The 19235-nt window shown below is 42.0% G+C and overlaps 1 protein-coding gene across 3 annotated transcripts in view; it reads right to left on the bottom strand.

Annotated features, from left to right (window-relative positions):
• LOC106584588 (ATP-binding cassette sub-family C member 8) overlaps positions 1–19235 on the bottom strand; it is a 181053-nt gene that overhangs the window by 120840 nt on the left and 40978 nt on the right. For all 3 annotated transcript variants that reach the window (XM_014170042.2, XM_014170041.2, XM_014170048.2), the window contains 5 exons: positions 17146–17334; positions 12825–12989; positions 12257–12412; positions 2995–3129; positions 1045–1207 (listed from right to left, as the gene is read on the bottom strand). In XM_014170042.2, coding sequence (XP_014025517.2) covers positions 1045–1207; positions 2995–3129; positions 12257–12412; positions 12825–12989; positions 17146–17334 — 808 coding nt within the window. The remainder of the gene's footprint in view (positions 1–1044; positions 1208–2994; positions 3130–12256; positions 12413–12824; positions 12990–17145; positions 17335–19235) is intronic.

The following is a 19235-nucleotide window of genomic DNA, read 5'->3' on the forward strand; positions in this document are numbered from 1 at the left end:
GATATGGTTCTGTAGAGGTAGGTAACGTAACCTACTAGATATGGACCTGTAGAGGTAGGTAACCTCCTAGATATGGACCTGTAGAGGTAGGTAACGTAACCTACTAGATATGGATCTGTAGAGGTAGGTAACGTAACCTACTAGATATGGACCTGTAGAGGTAGGTAACCTACTAGATATGGACCTGTAGAGGTAGGTAACCTACTAGATATGGACCTGTAGAGGTAGGTAACATAACCTACTAGATATGGATCTGTAGAGGTAGGTAACCTACTAGATATGGACCTGTAGAGGTAGGTAACCTACTAGATATGGACCTGTAGAGGTAGGTAACCTACTAGATATTGACCTGTAGAGGTAGGTAACCTACTAGATATGGACCTGTAGCGGTAGGTAACCTACTAGATATTGACCTGTAGAGGTAGGTAACCTCCTAGATATGGTTCTGTAGAGGTAGGTAACGTAACCTACTAGATATGGACCTGTAGAGGTAGGTAACGTAACCTACTAGATATGGTTCTGTAGAGGTAGGTAACGTAACCTACTAGATATGGTTCTGTAGAGGTAGGTAACGTAACCTACTAGATATGGACCTGTAGAGGTAGGTAACCTCCTAGATATGGACCTGTAGAGGTAGGTAACCTCCTAGATATGGACCTGTAGAGGTAGGTAACGTAACCTACTAGATATGGATCTGTAGAGGTAGGTAACGTAACCTACTAGATATGGACCTGTAGAGGTAGGTAACGTAACCTACTAGATATGGACCTGTAGAGGTAGGTAACCTCCTAGATATGGATATGTAGAGGTAGGTAACTTAATCTACTAGATATGGACCTGTAGAGGTAGGCAACATAACCTACTAGATATGGATCTGTAGAGGTAGGTAACGTAACCTACTAGATATGGACGTGTATAGGTCTGTGTATTTTAGGTAAGGTAACCTACTAGATATGGACGTGTATAGGTCTGTGTATTTTAGGTAAGGTAAGCTACTAGATATGGACGTGTAGAGGTCTGTGTATTTTAGGTAAGGTAACCTACTAGATATGGACGTGTAGAGGGCGAAGGCCCGCAGACTGGTGAGCTCCTTTCCCCTGGTCTCCTCCACACTGTGACAGAAGATGTGTTCCCAGGCGTACAGCTTCAGCAGCTTGATTCCCCGCAGCAGCTCATTGGTCTTCTTCAACCGCTCACTGGAGTACTCCTATAGGATGATACACACAAACATCTGAATGACTGGAGTACTCCTTCAACAGAATACACACAAACATGAACTACTCCTATAGCATAGTACGCACAATCATGAACTACTCCTCTACCATAATATACTCCTCTCAGGTTCCTGGACCTGTGTATGGTTCTGAATGATTTGTAATTGAATGAGGATTACTTTTAGGTTTTGTTTTGTATTAGTTTTTTCTGACATTTGAGGAAGATTCAGGTTTTTGTTTTTCCCTGTTCCTTTTTGGATGACCACTTAGGGTTCAAGTTGAGGAGGATGACCGCTGAGGGTTCAAGTTGAGGAGGATGACCATTCAGGGTTCAAGTTGAGGAGGATGACCACTTAGGGTTCAAGTTGAGGAGGATGACCACTCAGGGTTCAAGTTGTGGAGGATGACCACTTAGGGTTCAAGTTGAGGAGGATGACCGCTCAGGGTTCAAGTTGAGGAGGATGACCACTCAGGGTTCAAGTTGAGGAGGATGACCACTTAGGGTTCAAGTTGAGGAGGATGACCGCTCAGGGTTCAAGTTGAGGAGGATGACCATTCAGGGTTCAAGTTGAAGAGGATGACCACTCAGGGATCAAGTTGAGGAGGATGACCATTCAGGGTTCAAGTTGGAGAGGATGACCACTCAGGGTTCAAGTTGAGGAGGATGACCATTCAGGGTTCAAGTTGGAGAGGATGACCACTCAGGGTTCAAGTTGAGGAGGATGACCACTCAGGGTTCAAGTTGAGGAGGATGAGTGCAGGAGCAGATTTCAGGAGAAGGATAAGACCCTCTTTCTGACTGATGGCTGACACAGGGGCATGTACCTGATAGGCCTATCTGGCTTATATGATTATGATGGTCATAATGCTTCTTGACAGTGTCATAAAGTGTATTTTCTACAAGTTATTTCAAATATGATGAAAAAAAACATGACTGTAAAGAATTCATAACAACAACAACAAAGATTTAAGAAACAAACTTTCAAACGCATTTGAATAATTGTGGGTTTTGACACTCTTTTGTAGGTGTCATAACCAGCCATAAAATAACGCAATATATGCCACAACAGGTGTGGATATATGGGTCATCATGACAGTGTTAGGACCATATTATGACAAGTTATTTCAGCTGTTGTGACATATGACATGGTTAAGACAAGTTATGTCTGCTGTTATTACATATTATGACATGATTATGAACATTTCATAACGTGTTACAACAGAGTGTCAAGTAAAGTGTTACCATTATTATAGTAGCATGGCATTATGGGAATGATTAGTGGGATATTGGAGAGAGGCAAACAAAGCTCAAAGACATATTTTGTGATTAATGATTATGGTTGAAAAATAATAATTGTTCATAACAATCGACTTTAAAAAATGATCAGTTAGAAACCAAAGGTTATCCATGAGTTTTAGCTGAAGATGTGTGTGTGTGTGTGTGTGCATGCTGTCAAAGGATCACATAACATAATTCAGCGGTATGACATCTATTCTAATCTCTTCCACAAGGAAGATATGGAACAGTCTACACACACAGGTTGTTATACGGTTGGTCTCCTTGGAACAGTGCTATGTCACAGTCCACACAGAACACTGTTTATCAAACCGCTAACTGCTTAATGACGGGTGCTACTGTAGCACAGTTGGTAGAGCATGGTCTTTCCAACACCAGGACAGTGGGTTTGATTCCTGGGACCACCTTTAGGTAAAACGTATGCATGCCTAGCTGTAAATCACTTTGGATAAAAAAAAGTCTGCTAAATGGCATATTACTTACCAGAGTGCTCTTCTGTGCTTCGGACAGCTTGGTGGCCACAAAGTACTGGACAGGGGCCAGGACAGCGATGACTGTGGCCCCGATCAAGGCACTGATCCCCAGGAAGTAGTAGAGTAGAATCACCCCCACAATGATCTGGATAATACAATACACAAACTAGTTCATTGTATGCCTGATTGAACATTTAGTTAAATGGAACATGACTCTCTCTCTCTCTCTCTCTCTCACACACACTCTCACACACACACACACACACACACACACACACACACACACACACAATATGCCATTAACCAGAGAGTGGTAGTAGATGAGACTACTGTGTTGAATAATGACAGAGTGGTAGTAGATGAGATTACTGTGTTGAATAATGACAGAGTGGTAGTAGATGAGACTACTGTGTTGAATAATGACAGAGTGGTAGGATATGAGATTACTGTGTTGAATAATGACAGAGTGGTAGTAGATGAGATTACTGTGTTGAATAATGACAGAGTGGTAGTAGATGAGATTACTGTGTTGAATAATGACAGAGTGGTAGTAGATGAGATTACTGTGTTGAATAATGACAGAGTGGTAGTAGATGAGATTACTGTGTTGAATAATGACAGAGTGGTAGTAGATGAGATTACTGTGTTGAATAATGACAGAGTGGTAGTAGATGAGATTACTGTGTTGAATAATGACAGAGTGGTAGTAGATGAGATTACTGTGTTGAATAATGACAGAGTGGTAGGAGATGAGACTACTGTGTTGAATAATGACAGAGTGGTAGGAGATGAGATTACTAACTTCCACGATGAATACAAGGCCCTCCCCTGCCCTCCTTTTGGCAAATCTGACCACGGCTCCATTTTGCTCCTCCCTTCCTATAGGCAGAAACTCAAACAGGATGTAGCCGTGTTAAGAACTATTCAACGCTGGTCTGACCAATCGGAATTGACGCTTGAAGATTGTTTTGATCACGCGGACTGGGACATGTTCCGGGTAGCCTCACATAATAATATCGACGTATACACTGATTTGGTGAGTGAGTTTATAAGGAAGTGCATAGGAGATGTTATACCCACTGTGACAATTAAAACCTACCCTAACCATAAACCGTGGATAGATCGCAGCATTCGCGCAAAACTGAAAGTGCAAACTACCACATTTAACCATAGAAAGGTGACTGGGAATATGGCCGAATACAAACAGTGTAGTTATTCCCTCTGCAAGGCAATCAAACAAGCGAAATGTCAGTATAGAGACAAAGTGGAGCCGCATTTCAACGGCTCAGACACGAGACGTAGTAGCAGGGTCTACAGACAATCACAAACTACAAAAAGAAAACCAGCCACGTCACGGACACCGAAGTCTTGCTTCCAGACAAACTAAACACTTTCTTTGCCCGCTTTGAGGATAATACAGTGCCACCGACGTGGCCCACCACTCAAGCCACCTTCAGTCACGCGCATCAGCGCTCATTCGACTCACATGGACTCAATTTCTTGTGTAATTTCCTTCCCTCTCCTTCTCCGTGGCCGACGTGAGTAAGTCATTTAAACCTGTTAACCCTCGCACGGCTGCCAGTCCAGATGGCATCCCTAGCCGCGTCCTCAGAGCATGCGCAGACCAGCTGGCTGGTGTGTTTACGGACATATTCAATCTCTCCCTATCCCAGTCTGCTGTTCCCACCTGCTTCAAGATGGCCACCATTGTTTCTGTACCCAAGAAGGCAAAGGTAACTGAACTAAATGATCATCGCCCTGTAGGAAATGAGATTACTGTGTTGAATAATGACAGAGAGGTAGGAAATGAGATTATTGTGTTGAATAATGACAGAGAGGTAGGAGATGAGATTACTGTGTTGAATAATGAAAGAGGGGATGGAGATGAGATTACTGTGTTGAATAATGACAGAGGGGTAGGAGATGAGATTACTGTGTTGAATAATGACAGAGAGGTAGTAGATATGAATGAATGAGGAGGAAACTGTCTGGTATAGAATTATCTGAATCTAGATTTAGTGAGAGAAGTACAGTGCATTTGGAAAGTATTCAGACCCCTTGACTTTTTCCACATTTTGTTATGCTACAGCCTTTTTCTAAAATGGATTAAATAAATAAAAATCCTCATCAATCTACACACAATACCCTTTAATGACAAAGTGAAAACAGGTTTTTGGAAAAAAATCGAAATTGAGCTCAGGTGCATCCTGTTTCCATTGATCATCTTTGAGATGTTTCTACAACTTCATTGGAGTCCACCTGTGGTAAATTCAGTTGATTGGACATGATTTGGAAGGGCACACACATGTCTATATAAGGTCCCAAAGTTGACAGTGCATGTCAGAGCAAAAATGAATGACAAGCGTCACGTCTGGACAAAATCTGGCACCATCCCTATGGTGTCACATCTGCTCCCGCTTTTCCTCCCTCTGGCGCTCGAAGGCGCCAGACTCCCCAACATTACGCACTCAAGCCACCTTCAGTCACGCGCATCAGCGCTCATTCGACTCACATGGACTCAATTTCTTGTGTAATTTCCTTCCCTATATCTGTCTGTTTTCTAGCTCTGTTCCCTGCTTCGGGATTGTTTGTCATATGTCCTTATTTACCCGTGTGCTGACGCTGTTCGTGTCGTGTTATATGTCTGTTCCTGAATAAATGTTTGACTCCCTGTACCTGCTTCTCATCTCCGGCGTCAGGTCCTTGCATATGGTGAAGCATGATGGTGGCAGCACCATGCTGTGGGGATGTTTTTCAGCGGCAGGGACTGGGAGACTAGTCGGAATCAATGGAAAGATGAACGGAGCAAAGTACAGAGAGATCCTTGATGAAAACCTGCTCCAGAGCACTCAGGACCTCAGACTGGGGCGAAGGTTCACCTTCCAACAGTACAACAACCCTAAGCACACAGCCAAGACAACACAGGAGTGGCTTCGGGACAAGTCTCTGAATGTCCTTGAGTGGCCCAGCCAGAGCCCGGATTGGAACCCAATCAAACACACCAAGACAGTCGTGAAGAGGGCACGACAATGCCCATTCCCCATCAGGAGACTGAAAATATTTGGCCTGGGTCCTCAGATCCATGCCAGTTCTACAGCTGCACCATCGAGAGCATCCTGACTGGTTGCATCACCGCCTGGTATGGCAACTGCTTGGCCTCCGACCGCAAGGCACTACAGAGGGAAGTGCGAAAGGCCCAGTACATCACTGGGGTCAAGCTTCCTGCCATCCAGGACCTCTATACCAGGAGGTGTCAGAGGAAGGCCCTAAAATTGCCAAAGTCTCAAGCCACCCTAGTCATAGACTGTTCTCTCTCCTACCGCACAGCAAGCTGTACCGGAGTGCCAAGTCTAGGTCCAAAGGGCTTCTTAACAGCTTCTACCCCCAAGCCATAAGACTCCTGAACAGCTAACCAAATGGCTACCCGGACTATTTGTATTGTCCCCCACCCCCATTTATACACTGTTGCTATTCTCAGTTTATTATCCATGCATAATCACTTAATCTCTAAAGTGACTATGCATGTACATATTACCTCAATTACCTCGACTAACCTGTGCCCCCGCACATTGACTCTGTTCCAGTACCCCTTGTATATAGCCCCGCTACTGTTATTTTATTGTTGTTTTCTTCTTTATTTAAATGTTTTATTTTATTTTTATTTTTTCTTCAGGTGTGCTAAGCTTGTTGCGTCATACCCAAAAAGATTCGATGCTGTAATCGTTGCCAAAGGTGCTTCAACAATGTACTGAGTAAAGGGTCTGAATACTTATGTAAATTTGAAATTGAAGTTGTATTTATTTTTTATACATTTGCAAAAATGTCTGAGCCTGTTTTTGTTTTGTCATTATGGGGTATTGTGTGTAGATTGATGAGGAAGAAAAACTATTTAATACATTTTAGAATAAGGCTGTAATGTAACAAATTGTGGAAAAAGTCAAGGGGTCTGAATACTTTCAGAATGCTCTGTAATCACAAGACAGACCCTGCACATTCACACACACACCTGCACAATCATTCAGGAGAGAGTGTGAGGTTTTTAAAATCAATGCTTCGTCCTTCACAAAAACATGGCGAATCATGAGACCTTTCCAGCCTGTATGCCTGTATTAATTGCATTCTTCACCACAGAAACTGCATTGAACATGATGGATTAGTCATGTTGGGTTCATTCACCTGGCCTTGGCTCCTGTCCCGTCTTGGCATCTGTATGGTAATGCTAATAAATTATGATTTAACTGTGATATAACATTGATATAACGACATCTTGATGGATGATTCATGTGTTGTGTTCCTCCACCTGGCCTTGGCTCCTGTCCTGTATGTCCTGGCATCCTCACGGTGACAGCCTGATTCACACATCCCCAGGATTCACAGTGAGGGGGAGGGGTACAGCACTAAGTGATGGAGATGGATGTGACTTCATACTAGCTACACCCTTTCTCCTTCATACAGAGCAACATTCGCCTAGGCCACACTGTAAAATATTTCCTGTAAAATGTACAGTAACTTACTGGCAGCAATTGTCCAGTAAGTTACTGTAATTTATTTTACAGTACAGCTACTATAATCCATTTTAAGGTAATCCATTTCACGGTAACCCATTTTTTTACAGTATATTACTGGATTTACCCATGTGGCGACATATTACCCAGTGTTCTTTGCACATTTTCATATTTACAATAACATTTTGGTCATTTAGTGGGTGCTCTTGTCCCTAGCAATTTAAAGTTTGTGCATACAGTATTATTAGCCATTAATGAAAATGTTGTAGTTAAGGACACATTGGTCTTCAAATTAATTTGAACTACAATAAGATTGCTTATGATATATCTCTGATTATGTCTGGATTGTGCCAATACAATACTGAGATGTTGACAGTAACTTGTTGCCAGAGCAATGAAACACAATACAATACACACCATTAAACAGTATTTCTACAGTATTTTACTATAATTCCAAGAGATTATAGCAAACAGGTTGGCTGTATGAATTTGCATATTACAGAATATTAATGAATACTAGGTGTTTTATATCACTTGTATTTCTAGAGGCCTAAACAAAGGTTTCCAAACTGGCCATGATTACAGGGAAGAACAGAGAAAATGGACATGAGCATGCCGGGAGATGAGTTTGGATTGGTCTGCCATGTAGCATGCTTCTGTCTATAACGTGAGCTGCTCAGAATGTGTTGACAGTCCTTTCTACCTCTACGTTTTTGAAAGATACAACGTTAACCATCGCGAACTACAAAAGTTTAGCACATTTCTCAACAACATTGATGCCCTGAATTTAGCAAGTGCTATCGACAGATAAATTGTGAAAAGTGATGGGCTACTTTCTGCACATGCCACGGTCAGTGTGAACCAGAGTGACTTGACACAACGCTGGCCAAACAAGATAGTACAAACAAAACAGAGTTAAATTGTTCCAGCATGCCGTGAAGCGTTTATCCATGTATACGGGTAAGAGTCTAGCTACATTTTCTGACATTATACGTTTCTAATTTAGTCTGAAAGTCGTTTTTTTAAATAAAATCATACTGTTAGTTAGCTAGCAAACGTTAGCTTGCTGGTTCACTAGCTAACATTGCGTGTATGATCTGTGTGGTAATATTACTCAAATCAGAACTCCATTTGCATTACTAGTTATAGCCTAATGTTAGCTACATGTAGCTAATATTGAACCTAGTTGTTAGCTTTAGCCACCTGCAGATTCATACTACAGCTTTGACAATGTTTGTATTGGTAGTAGTATGAGTTGGGATTACTCCGGTTCATTGTTTACCTAGCTAGCTACATGTATAAACAAAAGACTCCTCTTCGGGCAGATTATTACATGACCTATCAAATTAGCCAGATGTGTCTGAGGGTGATTACGGCCATCTGTTGTATTTCATGAACATGTGTACATGTCCAGACAATAGTGACGAATCCAATTAGCTAGATGTTGCATAGGGTAAGCGTCATCTAATAATGATAAAATATTTATAAAATATTTTTATCTAGACACTCTGTGTTTGATAGTAACCACTTCACTGTACTGTTTTGTCACGCCCTGACCTGAGAGAGTCTTTTTTATGTCTCTATTTAGGTTTGGTCAGGGTTTGATTTGAGTGTCCTTTTTTCTATGCTTTGTATTTCTTTGTTTTGGCCTGGTATGGCTCTCAATCAGGGACAGCTGTACATCGTTGTCGCTGATTGGGAGTCATACTTAGGCAGCCTGTTTTCCTTTGGGGTAGGTGGGTAGATATTTTCTGTTTAGTCATTTGTTACCTGACGGAACTGTTTGGCTGTTGTCTTTTGTTTAGTTGTAAAGTGTTCTCATTTTCCATTAAATTTCATGATGAGCACGAACCACGCTGTGCCTTGGTCTACTCCATTCAACAGCCGTTACATGTTTACACTTTCTGTATCCTGTGCATGTGACAAATCAACTTAGATTTGATTTGATATAGCTTGTTTTTACCACATGGCCTTCACTTAAAGAGAAGGGAGGGGGTTAAGGCTTAAGAGGGTGTGAACAATGCTGAATGGTTGTAGACAAAGAAGAGCTCTCCAATAGGTGTACTAAAACATTCAAGGGCCATTTTTTTAAAAGTGAGGTTACAAGTTTATCAACCTTCAAAGCAGATTTACTTTCCCATTGTTCCTCAACTGCAGTGTATAATATAACTGTCTAGCTCTGAGTCTCTACTTTTATCCAATTTAAAAAACACCACTTAAAATTGTACTACATAACACCAAATCGAGGCAGTCGGTAACAAATAGTTCACCAGTAAAAGGTTTAAGACCTGCTACCACCCTGATCTGTTTCATATATACATACAATGAATTGTCAGGGAACTACTGCCACATCACTTACATTGGTACAGGACTCCCACTAACAGGTGCAACAAATATATCCTCTTACAAGACACGCCTTAAAATATGTTAATTAGTCAGCGATTCTTTCTCCTCCCACAATATTTCTCCACAATGCACCTCATCCACAGTATGCTGCAGTATATATATATTTATATATACAGCAAAACAGCAATACAGTAATTTATTGTTCAATTGTTAAAAATAAAATCTGCAATTGCTAATAGTGAATATTTAACTGTATATTACACAATGCCAACTGATATTTGGTGTTTTCTATCACTTGCACTTTAGGCCTTAACAAAGGCTTTTAAACTGACAGTGACTACAGGGCTAAACAGATCAAAGGGATCTGGCTTGAATTAGAATCGATTGTAATGGTATGTTAGAAGACCAGAGCAGATTTAGGAAGTAGCCAGAGTGAGACTTAAACCTGCAGCCCTGTGTCTATGAGTCCAACACCTTCACACGTAGAGGTCTGAACCTTTTGACGTGGTCATTGGTATCCAGTATGGTTATAAAACCTTGGCCACTGTTTCTTTCTCTGGCAGATCTCATTATGTTACCCTGAAGAAGGCCCTGTGTGCTAAAATGTTGGTGATACCCAATAACTCATTGGGAGTGTGGGAGTGTGCAACCTTTATTTTTTAACAAGTTTACTTTTCTGTTATTTAGCACCTTTCTAACTATTTTGTGTGTGTGTCAAATTGTTGCTTTTTATTAGATTGGTTCTCTTAATGTGGACAATCTTGTAAATGGTTTGGAACTCTTTGGCACAAAAATATGCTGGTTTCTAGAACAAGTGAATCAAATGAAAAGGGAAATTCAATTATAGAGGACCAAAAATATGTGTCACCCAGGCTGCCTGGAACATTATATTGGAACATGGACGCTCTTGAAATCTGTTGAATTGGCCTTGTGCACAAAAGGAGGAGAGATTTCTAGCGAAGGAGGATCAGAGGGTGAAGTAATGCTGCTGAATAATTGTAGTTACAACTAACTACTCTCTGCCTTTGAAATACTAGGCCAGAATCAAAATATTGTCAAGGCTGTAAGTCAGAGGGGTTGGTATGGACACACTTGTGCCTGAGCTGAGAAAACTGTTCATATAAAACACATCCAGTAGTAAATTGTTTTCTGACATGGATTCACCCGTTCATTCTCCCCTCATTTGGATAGGAACAAATAGTTAAACTTAACTTCCTAAAGTATTCTTAGTGTAGCCCAACATATTTCATTTAGCTGTTATCGTTTTCAATTCCATGCATTATGAACCCCCCCAGACAGTCTTCTTCACTCCTCTACTTAATCCCTAAAGCTAATCCTTGTGCCTATAGTGTCAGTCAGAATCACTGTTACACTGTTACTCTAAGCTTGTTTTCTACAGTGGTTTGGGCCTAGGATTTTAACTCTTGTTAAATGCACTGACACATTGTAAAGAACACAAATTAAAGGTAACAGAATGGAATCTTACTCTACCAGGAAAAAGAGAGAGAGTGTGAGAGAGAAAGAAAGAAAATGTGAGTCGGGAGACAAAGCGTTCTCCCTGGTAGAGAGAGATAAGGGAACTCTCAGCTTGAACTAACAAAGAAACTTCTCTTACCAGACTGACTGACTGACTGACTGATGACTGACTGACTGACTGACTGACGAGTATATTGGGCAAACAATAAGACGCCCACGACAAGAGCAGGACAAGAAGACAAACTAAGGAAAAGGAGAACCATTTGAAAGGCCCCTGGATCCCCCTGATCCATCCCCTGATCCATCCCTGATCCATCCCCTGATCCATCAGGAGATCTTCATAAGGGTTCTGTATCTGCACCACTGATAGTAGTTCCAGGCTGGGAGATAGAACTATACCAAGGCTGCTGGAACTATATATTGGAAGATGACATTTGTGAGAACAACTCCTGTTTTTATTTAATAGTCTGGGAACATCAAACCAGTAACTGATATAGCTGTATTTACCCCCAACAGCTTCCTTCCATTTTCATGTACGGGTATAGAGATGGGATATTAGAGATCATCACTGCTTAACATTAATTATACATGCCATGGGGCAGGGAGCATAAACTTGAAGGTCACAGTGTTCTGATGTAATATACAATATGCCATGAATCTATTTCAACTCCATGGGGGCTTCTCCTGATGTGCTGCTTCTTTTCTGCCTGCCGGGCTTCTTTCCCTTTTCTACCCTGGGTAGAATAATCCTGGCTTTACCTTTAATACAGTAGATTAGACTAGACTAGAACCAAACTGAATAGACCCGGATAAAATAGAATCAAATAAAACTGTACAGGACCTACCCTAATCAAGTAAAGTAGAGTAGTGTAGTGTATTGTAGTGTAGAGTAGAGTATAGTAAAGTAAACTAGTGTAAAGTAGAGTAGAAGAGAATAGGTCTCACCTGGACTGGCATGGCCCACAGGTTGGGACAGAGGAAGAAGAACCACATGAGCTGGTTGGTATCTATGGCCACGAGGTTACAAATCTGTCCTACGGTCAGTTCTCCCATGGACATGTTGGAGGTGCACAGCCGCATGATCTTATTGTAGATCTTAGTCTGGAAGGAGAACATAGCCAGACACATCATAGAGAAACCGATCAATTAAACTGTGTTTTTATAGTTACCAGAGGACATAGCCTTACTTATAACTCACCTAAAATATGATGTCGCTTGGCAACTTTCATTCTTAGTTCCCTCTGCTACACGTGTATAATACCCACAACATAGGAAACAATGTGTGACCCTACCCTTTATGAGCTATACTTAGCTGCAATAGACAGGCACACTGCACAATATACAGGTATTGACACTGCAGATGCTTTTCTAGCGCTGTTGCTAAGTAATAGAGAATAAGAATAAACGTAAGGGATCAATGTGTGATGTATGTGAAAGTCTACAGAGATCACACTGTAGAGATCCACATTTTTGCTATGTGGTCACTACTGTATATAAGCCTACAGTACAGTACCTGTATAGCCCCTCGTAAATTGATGCCGGTCTCGATAGCCACATAATACGAGGCCTGGAGGAAGGTTCTCTGCAGGATGAGGGCAAAGAACAGCAGCCCGGCTAGCACGTAGGCATTCGCCAAGAACTCTTGAGAGGAGATAAAGTAGACCCCCAGCAGCTTTATCTGAAATCACAGCGAGAGACACCCAGTACAGCCAGTCAGTATCTTACTCACACAGACAGGGGGAAGATCTCAATTGCAGTGGTGGAAAGTACTTAAGTAAAAATATTTTGGGGGGTATATGTACTTTACTTTACTATTTATCTTTTTGACAACTTTTACTTTTACTTCACTATGTTCCTAATGAAAAGAATGTACTTTTTTTACTCCATACATTTTCCCTGACACCCAAAAGTATTCATTACATTTTGAATGCTTAGCAGGACAGGAAAATGGTCCAATTCACACACTTATCAAGAGAACATCCCTGGTCATCCCTACTGCCTGATCTGGTGGACTCACTAAACACAAATGCTTCATTTGTAAATGATGTCTGAATGTTGGAGTGTGCCCCTGGCTATCCGTAAATAACCACAAAAAAACCCACCTGGTTTTCTTAATAAGCAATTTGAAATTATTTGTACTTTTGATACCTAAGTATATTTAAAACCAAATACTTTTAGACTTTTACTTAAGTAGTATTTTATTGGGTGACTTTAACTTGAATAATGTTATATTAAGGAATCTTGACCACTGGTCAATTATATACTCCTCACGTCCTTCTCAAAACCCATTGGAGGAGAAGATATGAGAGGCAGTACCTCTGGCTTTCTCATCCAATGGGTTTTGAGAAGGAGATAAGGAGAAAGGACACAAGGAGTACGCAATTGCAATCTTCCCAGAAGCTACCAGCAGGGAGGGCAAGGGAAAGAACAGCCATTCCAGTATGGTGAGTCTGACTGTGACTGTTATGAAATGGCAGGTAAAAAAAATCTACAGCAAAGATCTACTACTAATATCCAACCACATCTGTTTACAAGACAGTAATCAAGCATCAAAGAGAATATGTACATTAGAGGGGGAAATGCTTTGATTTTCTATAAGGAAATTACTGAATCATTCCTAATCCGCAGAGGAGAATAACTCCCAGAAATTCCTTAAAATGATCAATCAACAGTCCACTTAAAGTCGTCTGAGTGATCTGAGTCATCTGTTGTATCTTATCTAATAACACACCATAACACTCTGGATCAGGCCAGCTATTCTTGGAACACGCTCTCTATCTCTGCACTGTAATGATGATGGATGTCATTCAGTTCTACCAGTGAATCACACCAAGACTGGGGTCATTCCCATAACAAATCCACTGTCTTTAGGAAGTGCAATACACCAACAGAAGTCATCCTTCAGGTGTGAAACCCTAACCTTGGATTATGCCGTAAAGGGTCTCATGCGAGAGGGATATCTTCTATCCTATCTCTAAGGAGCAATTCATACTGGAACAAGACAGGTAAGAAATACATAATTCTATTAGGGCTATAAATCATTTAGCAGGTACTCCTCTCTCTCTCTCAATTCAATTCAGGGCTTTATTGGCATGGGAAACATATGTTTACATTGCCAAAGCAAGTGAAGAAGATAATAAACAAAAGTGAAATAAACAATCAAATTAACGGTAAACATTACTCACAGACGTTCCAAAAGAATAAAGACATTTAAAATGTCATATTATGTATATATACAGTGTTGAAACGATGTGAAAAAGGGAAAGTACAAAAGGGAAAATAAATAAACATAAACATGGGTTGTATTTACAATGGTGTTTGACCTTCACTGGGTGCTCTTTTCTTGTGGCAACAGGTCACATCTTGCTGCTGTGATGGCACACTGTGGTATTTCACCCAGTAGATATGGGAGTTTATCAAAATCGGGTTTGTTTTCAAATTCTTTGTGGATCTGTGTAATCTGAGGGAAATATGTGTCTCTAATATTGTCATACATTTGGCAGGAGGTTGGGAAGTGCAGCTCAGTTTCCACCTCATTTTGTGGGCAGAGTGCACAATGCCTGTCTTCTCTTGAGAGCCAGGTCTGCCTTCAGTGGCCTTTCTCAATAGCAAAGCTATACTCACTGAGTCTGACATTAGTCAAAGATTTCCTTAATTTTTGGGTCAGTCACAGTGGTCAGGTATCCTGCCACTGTGCACTTTCTGTTTAGGGCCAAATAGCATTCTAGTTTGCTCAGTTTTTTTTGTTAATTCTTTCCAATGTGTCAAGTAAATATATTTTAGTTTTCTCATGATTTGGTTGGGTGTAATTGTGTTGCTGTCCTGGGGCTCTGTGGGGTCTGTTTGTGTTTGTGAACAGAGCCCCATGACCAGCTTGCTTAGGGGACTCTTCTCCATATTTCTGTAGGTGATGTCTTTGTTATGGAAGGTTTGGGCATTGCTTCCTTTTAGGTGGTTGTAGAATTTAACCGCTCTTTTCTGGATTTTGATAATTAGTGGGTATTGGCCTAATTCTGCTCTGCATGCATTATTTGGTGTTTTACACAGAGGATTTCTACCTGTCTCTTTCTTCCCCCTCTCTCTCTCCCTTCTCTCTCTACCTCTCCCTGTCTCCCTCCCCCTCTCCCTCTCTCTCACACACACTTTTTACAGTGTTATAATGGAATACAGCTGACTCCTGTCCCGAGTGTATGTCAAATAAAATACTTTTTTTGAGTGCAATCCCATGCATACTTTTGAGTGCTCAGGACATCTGGTTGCTCCATTCCACGCATTCACAATAAGCAAATATGATTATTTTTACCTTTATTAAACTAGGCAAGTCAGTTATGAACAAAGTCTTATTTTCAATTACAACCTAGGGTTAACTGCCTTGTTCAGGGGGAGAATGACAGATTTTTAACTTGTCAGCTCAGGGATTCGATCCAGCAACCTTTCGGATACTAGTCCAATGCTCTAAGCACTAGGCTAACTGCTGCCCCTATTGCCAAGTTCCATGACAATGCATTTATCAGTTGACTACACAGCCTTTTCTTGTCAGTCTAATGGTGATATTTTTAGCTTAATATCTCATCTCTTCCGGGGGCGACTATTTTAGTCTCCCCTTGGATCAAACACACTGTCAAGATGGAGACAGAGGAGAACACCATATGCCTTCTATGAGTGACTACAGACAACACGGCCACCCAATGTTTCCAAATCAGCTCCTCTTTAGGAATTCTATTGTGTAACTAACTCGGTGACATTCAACAAAATCATCAAAGACCTTTTCTTCAGCAGAGGGCATACTCCTGGAGGAGAGGGCATACTCCTGGAGGAGAGGGCATACTCCTGGAGGAGAGGGCATACTCCTGGAGGAGAGGGCATACTCCCGGAGGAGAGGGCATACTCCCGGAGGAGAGGGCATACTCCCGGAGGAGAGGGCATATTCCCGGAGGAGAGGGCATACTCCCGGAGGAGAGGGCATACTCCCGGAGGAGAGGGCATACTCCCGGAGGAGAGGGCATACTCCCGGAGGAGAAGGCATACTCCCGGAGAAGAGGGCATACTCCTGGAGGAGAGGAGGAGAGGGCATACTCCCGGAGGAGAGGGCATACTCCCGGAGGAGAGGGCATACTCCCGGAGGAGAGGGCATACCTTATTTGCCTTCTATGAGGAGCTACAGCAATATTACACTATTCAACTCTGTGACTTTCAAACCATTAACTGAGAATCAATCATTACAGCAGGAGAGAGGATCTGACTGGGGTCTGTACAGGAGATCTGACAGATTGACAGATGCGTCCATGTCTTTCTCTGAGTGGATTGTGAGAGGAGTCAGAGAGACAAGCAGACAAACAGACAGCAGCACATTAGTCATTAGCCTCAAGGATTTCACCTTTGAGGACAGTTGTGCTTGGAGGAGGATAGTAAATGTCATATCAGAATGGAGACCTGGGCTCGTATCCACAAAGCGTCTCAGAGTAGAGTATTGGTCATAAGTTATGAGAATAGAGACATTTTACTCCTACTCTTATGGATCATGAGTTATCCATTTGGAGCAAAACATCACGTTGTTAAAAAATATGTCTAAATTAGGCATGCCTATAAGTTGAAGGCATCTAGGGCTTATGTTAACTTGGTTTGTGTAAAAATTATAGACCTTTCAACGTATGCAAGGTTGTATTCAACCTTACATACGTTCGAGGACGGCTCATAATAAAGCCTGGAATGGAGTCAATGGAATGGTATCAAACATGTGGTTGATACCAATCTAATGACTCCATTCCAGCCATTCCTACGAGCCATCCTCCCCTCAGCAGCCGTCTACTGGTGTACGTATAATGTCTTCTCACCGGGGGCTGTATGGTGCTGTTGTCCTTGCTGATGTGATGGACGATGCCAGAGATACAGAGGGGCCCAGCGAAGCCCAGCAGGTCAGCCAGGAAGCGGAACGTGATGCTGATGATGAGGGGCCGTCCAAACGCCTGGCGTAGGGCCCTCCAGATCCACTTAGGGCCCTGCGGCATGGAGCCCAGAGGCCTCTGCAAGAGGAAGGACATCATGGTTGTATCAGGAAAAACAGTGAAAAGTCAAATGTCCATGTACAGTCCTACCCAAGTTCCAATTATTCCCTGTGTTTTTTATACACGAGCAAAACAAGGCCATTCCTCAAAAGGCTGTTAAAGGAACATGAAAAGATAATTAGCTGGAACAAAAACCTGCATACCCAATGTGATCAGGAGCCAGTGAGAATCACACCTACAGAAAAGGAACCTCCATGGAACCTGGAATTCAGTGTTTAATGGCATTCAGTGTTGAATGGAATTCACTGTTTAATATAATTCAGAGTTTAATGGAATTCAGTGTTGAATGGAATTCAGTGTTGAATGGTATTCAGTGTTTAATGGTATTCGGTGTTTAATGAGGGGAGAATGAGAAGTGCGTAGTTCTCATGCTTTTTCTATCAGTGGTTCCTTAGTAATGATGTCTTCCCAGTTTGCCATCTCCTGACTTCAGTCTTAATGACTCAGGCTACTGTGACATCAGCACATCACACAATGGGACTTAACAGAAGAAGTTCGCTCAGATCTGACAATACACCAGCATTCAGGCATTCAGGCATTCACGTGTTTGTGTGCAATCAAATAGTTTGTCCGATCTCAAAAGGTTGAAACACTCCATGTACGCTGCATGAAGGCCAAACATTTTGAATGTTGAAATATTGATTGTAGTCAACCCCGCTGAGAATGCGTTGTGTGATTAGACATTTAGAGTTAGTGAAGATCAGGGACAACATCTGGCTACTTTGGCTGCAGAGGTAAGCAATCTTAAAGAAGACTGTGTGTGTGTGTGTGTGTGTGTGTGTGTGTGTGTGTGTGTGTGTGTGTGTGTGTGTGTGTGTGTGTGTGTGTGTGTGTGTGTGTGTGTGTGTGTGTGTGTGTGATGTGTGTGTGTGTGTTGTGTGTGATGTGTGTGTCCTCCTACTTTTCCCACTCTTCTCTAGGGGGGGATTGGCCTGGCTTGGAGGCAGCTTGGAGACACTCTCAGGTCAGGCTCTTTGATGCAGAGAGCACAGGTGCAAATACATAAATAAACCAAATTCGGTTCTTCTGCTCCTGTTAAATCACATTCACTTCTGAAACTTTCCAGTTTCTTGGATACATACACATGTACATGTAGCCCATAGGGATGTGTGAAACTCGCTCCTCAGCCTGAAGTGTCCCTACTTGCGCCAGCGCATAGCTAGCTTTTCTCGCGGACTGGTAAGACGCGTCGGGAGGGCGGTGACGCGTGCTAGCAAGCCAGAAGTCTTGGGTTCGAGCTTCATGAATTATTTGCTAAGTAAGCAGCGTGACATCTGTTACATACACGTCCCATACCAAGCCATTACATACACCTTGCATTCAGGCTCATATAGGATTTGTCACTCTACACACTGGACCTCAACATGGATTTAATATGTATGCATATATATGGCTTTCTAGTTCCACAGTAATGACAAAATACTCTACTGAAAATCATTCTGACCGCATATTCTAGTGCTGCAGTGTAAATACCCATGTGCTTGTTTAACCCTGCACCTGTTTCAACCCACCCCATGCTCGGGTCACTGCTCTAGGCCCAAGCCAGTCTCTGTGAATAGCCTGTTAGATGCAGACAATGAGACGGTCAGAAGCTGCGAGACACAGCAGCACGCAGCAGAGCACAGAGGTTAAGGGTCACAGAAGGGTCAGGGTTTTCCTTCTGGCAGGAGAGAAGGATAAGAGAGATGGAAGGATGAAGCAGAGGGATGAAGGAGAGGAGAACAGAAACACTAAACTAAAAGGGGCAAAGGTCATTCTCATTCTACTGTGAACGATGGAACTCTCGGACCCCACGCAGGGTGAAAGCACTTGACTTTTCATGGGAAACAAGTGGGAAGTGTGTGCGTGTGAGTGGGGAT

This window comes from Salmo salar, chromosome ssa23, assembly GCF_905237065.1.
Source record: "Salmo salar chromosome ssa23, Ssal_v3.1, whole genome shotgun sequence".
Lineage (NCBI taxonomy): Eukaryota > Metazoa > Chordata > Actinopteri > Salmoniformes > Salmonidae > Salmo > Salmo salar.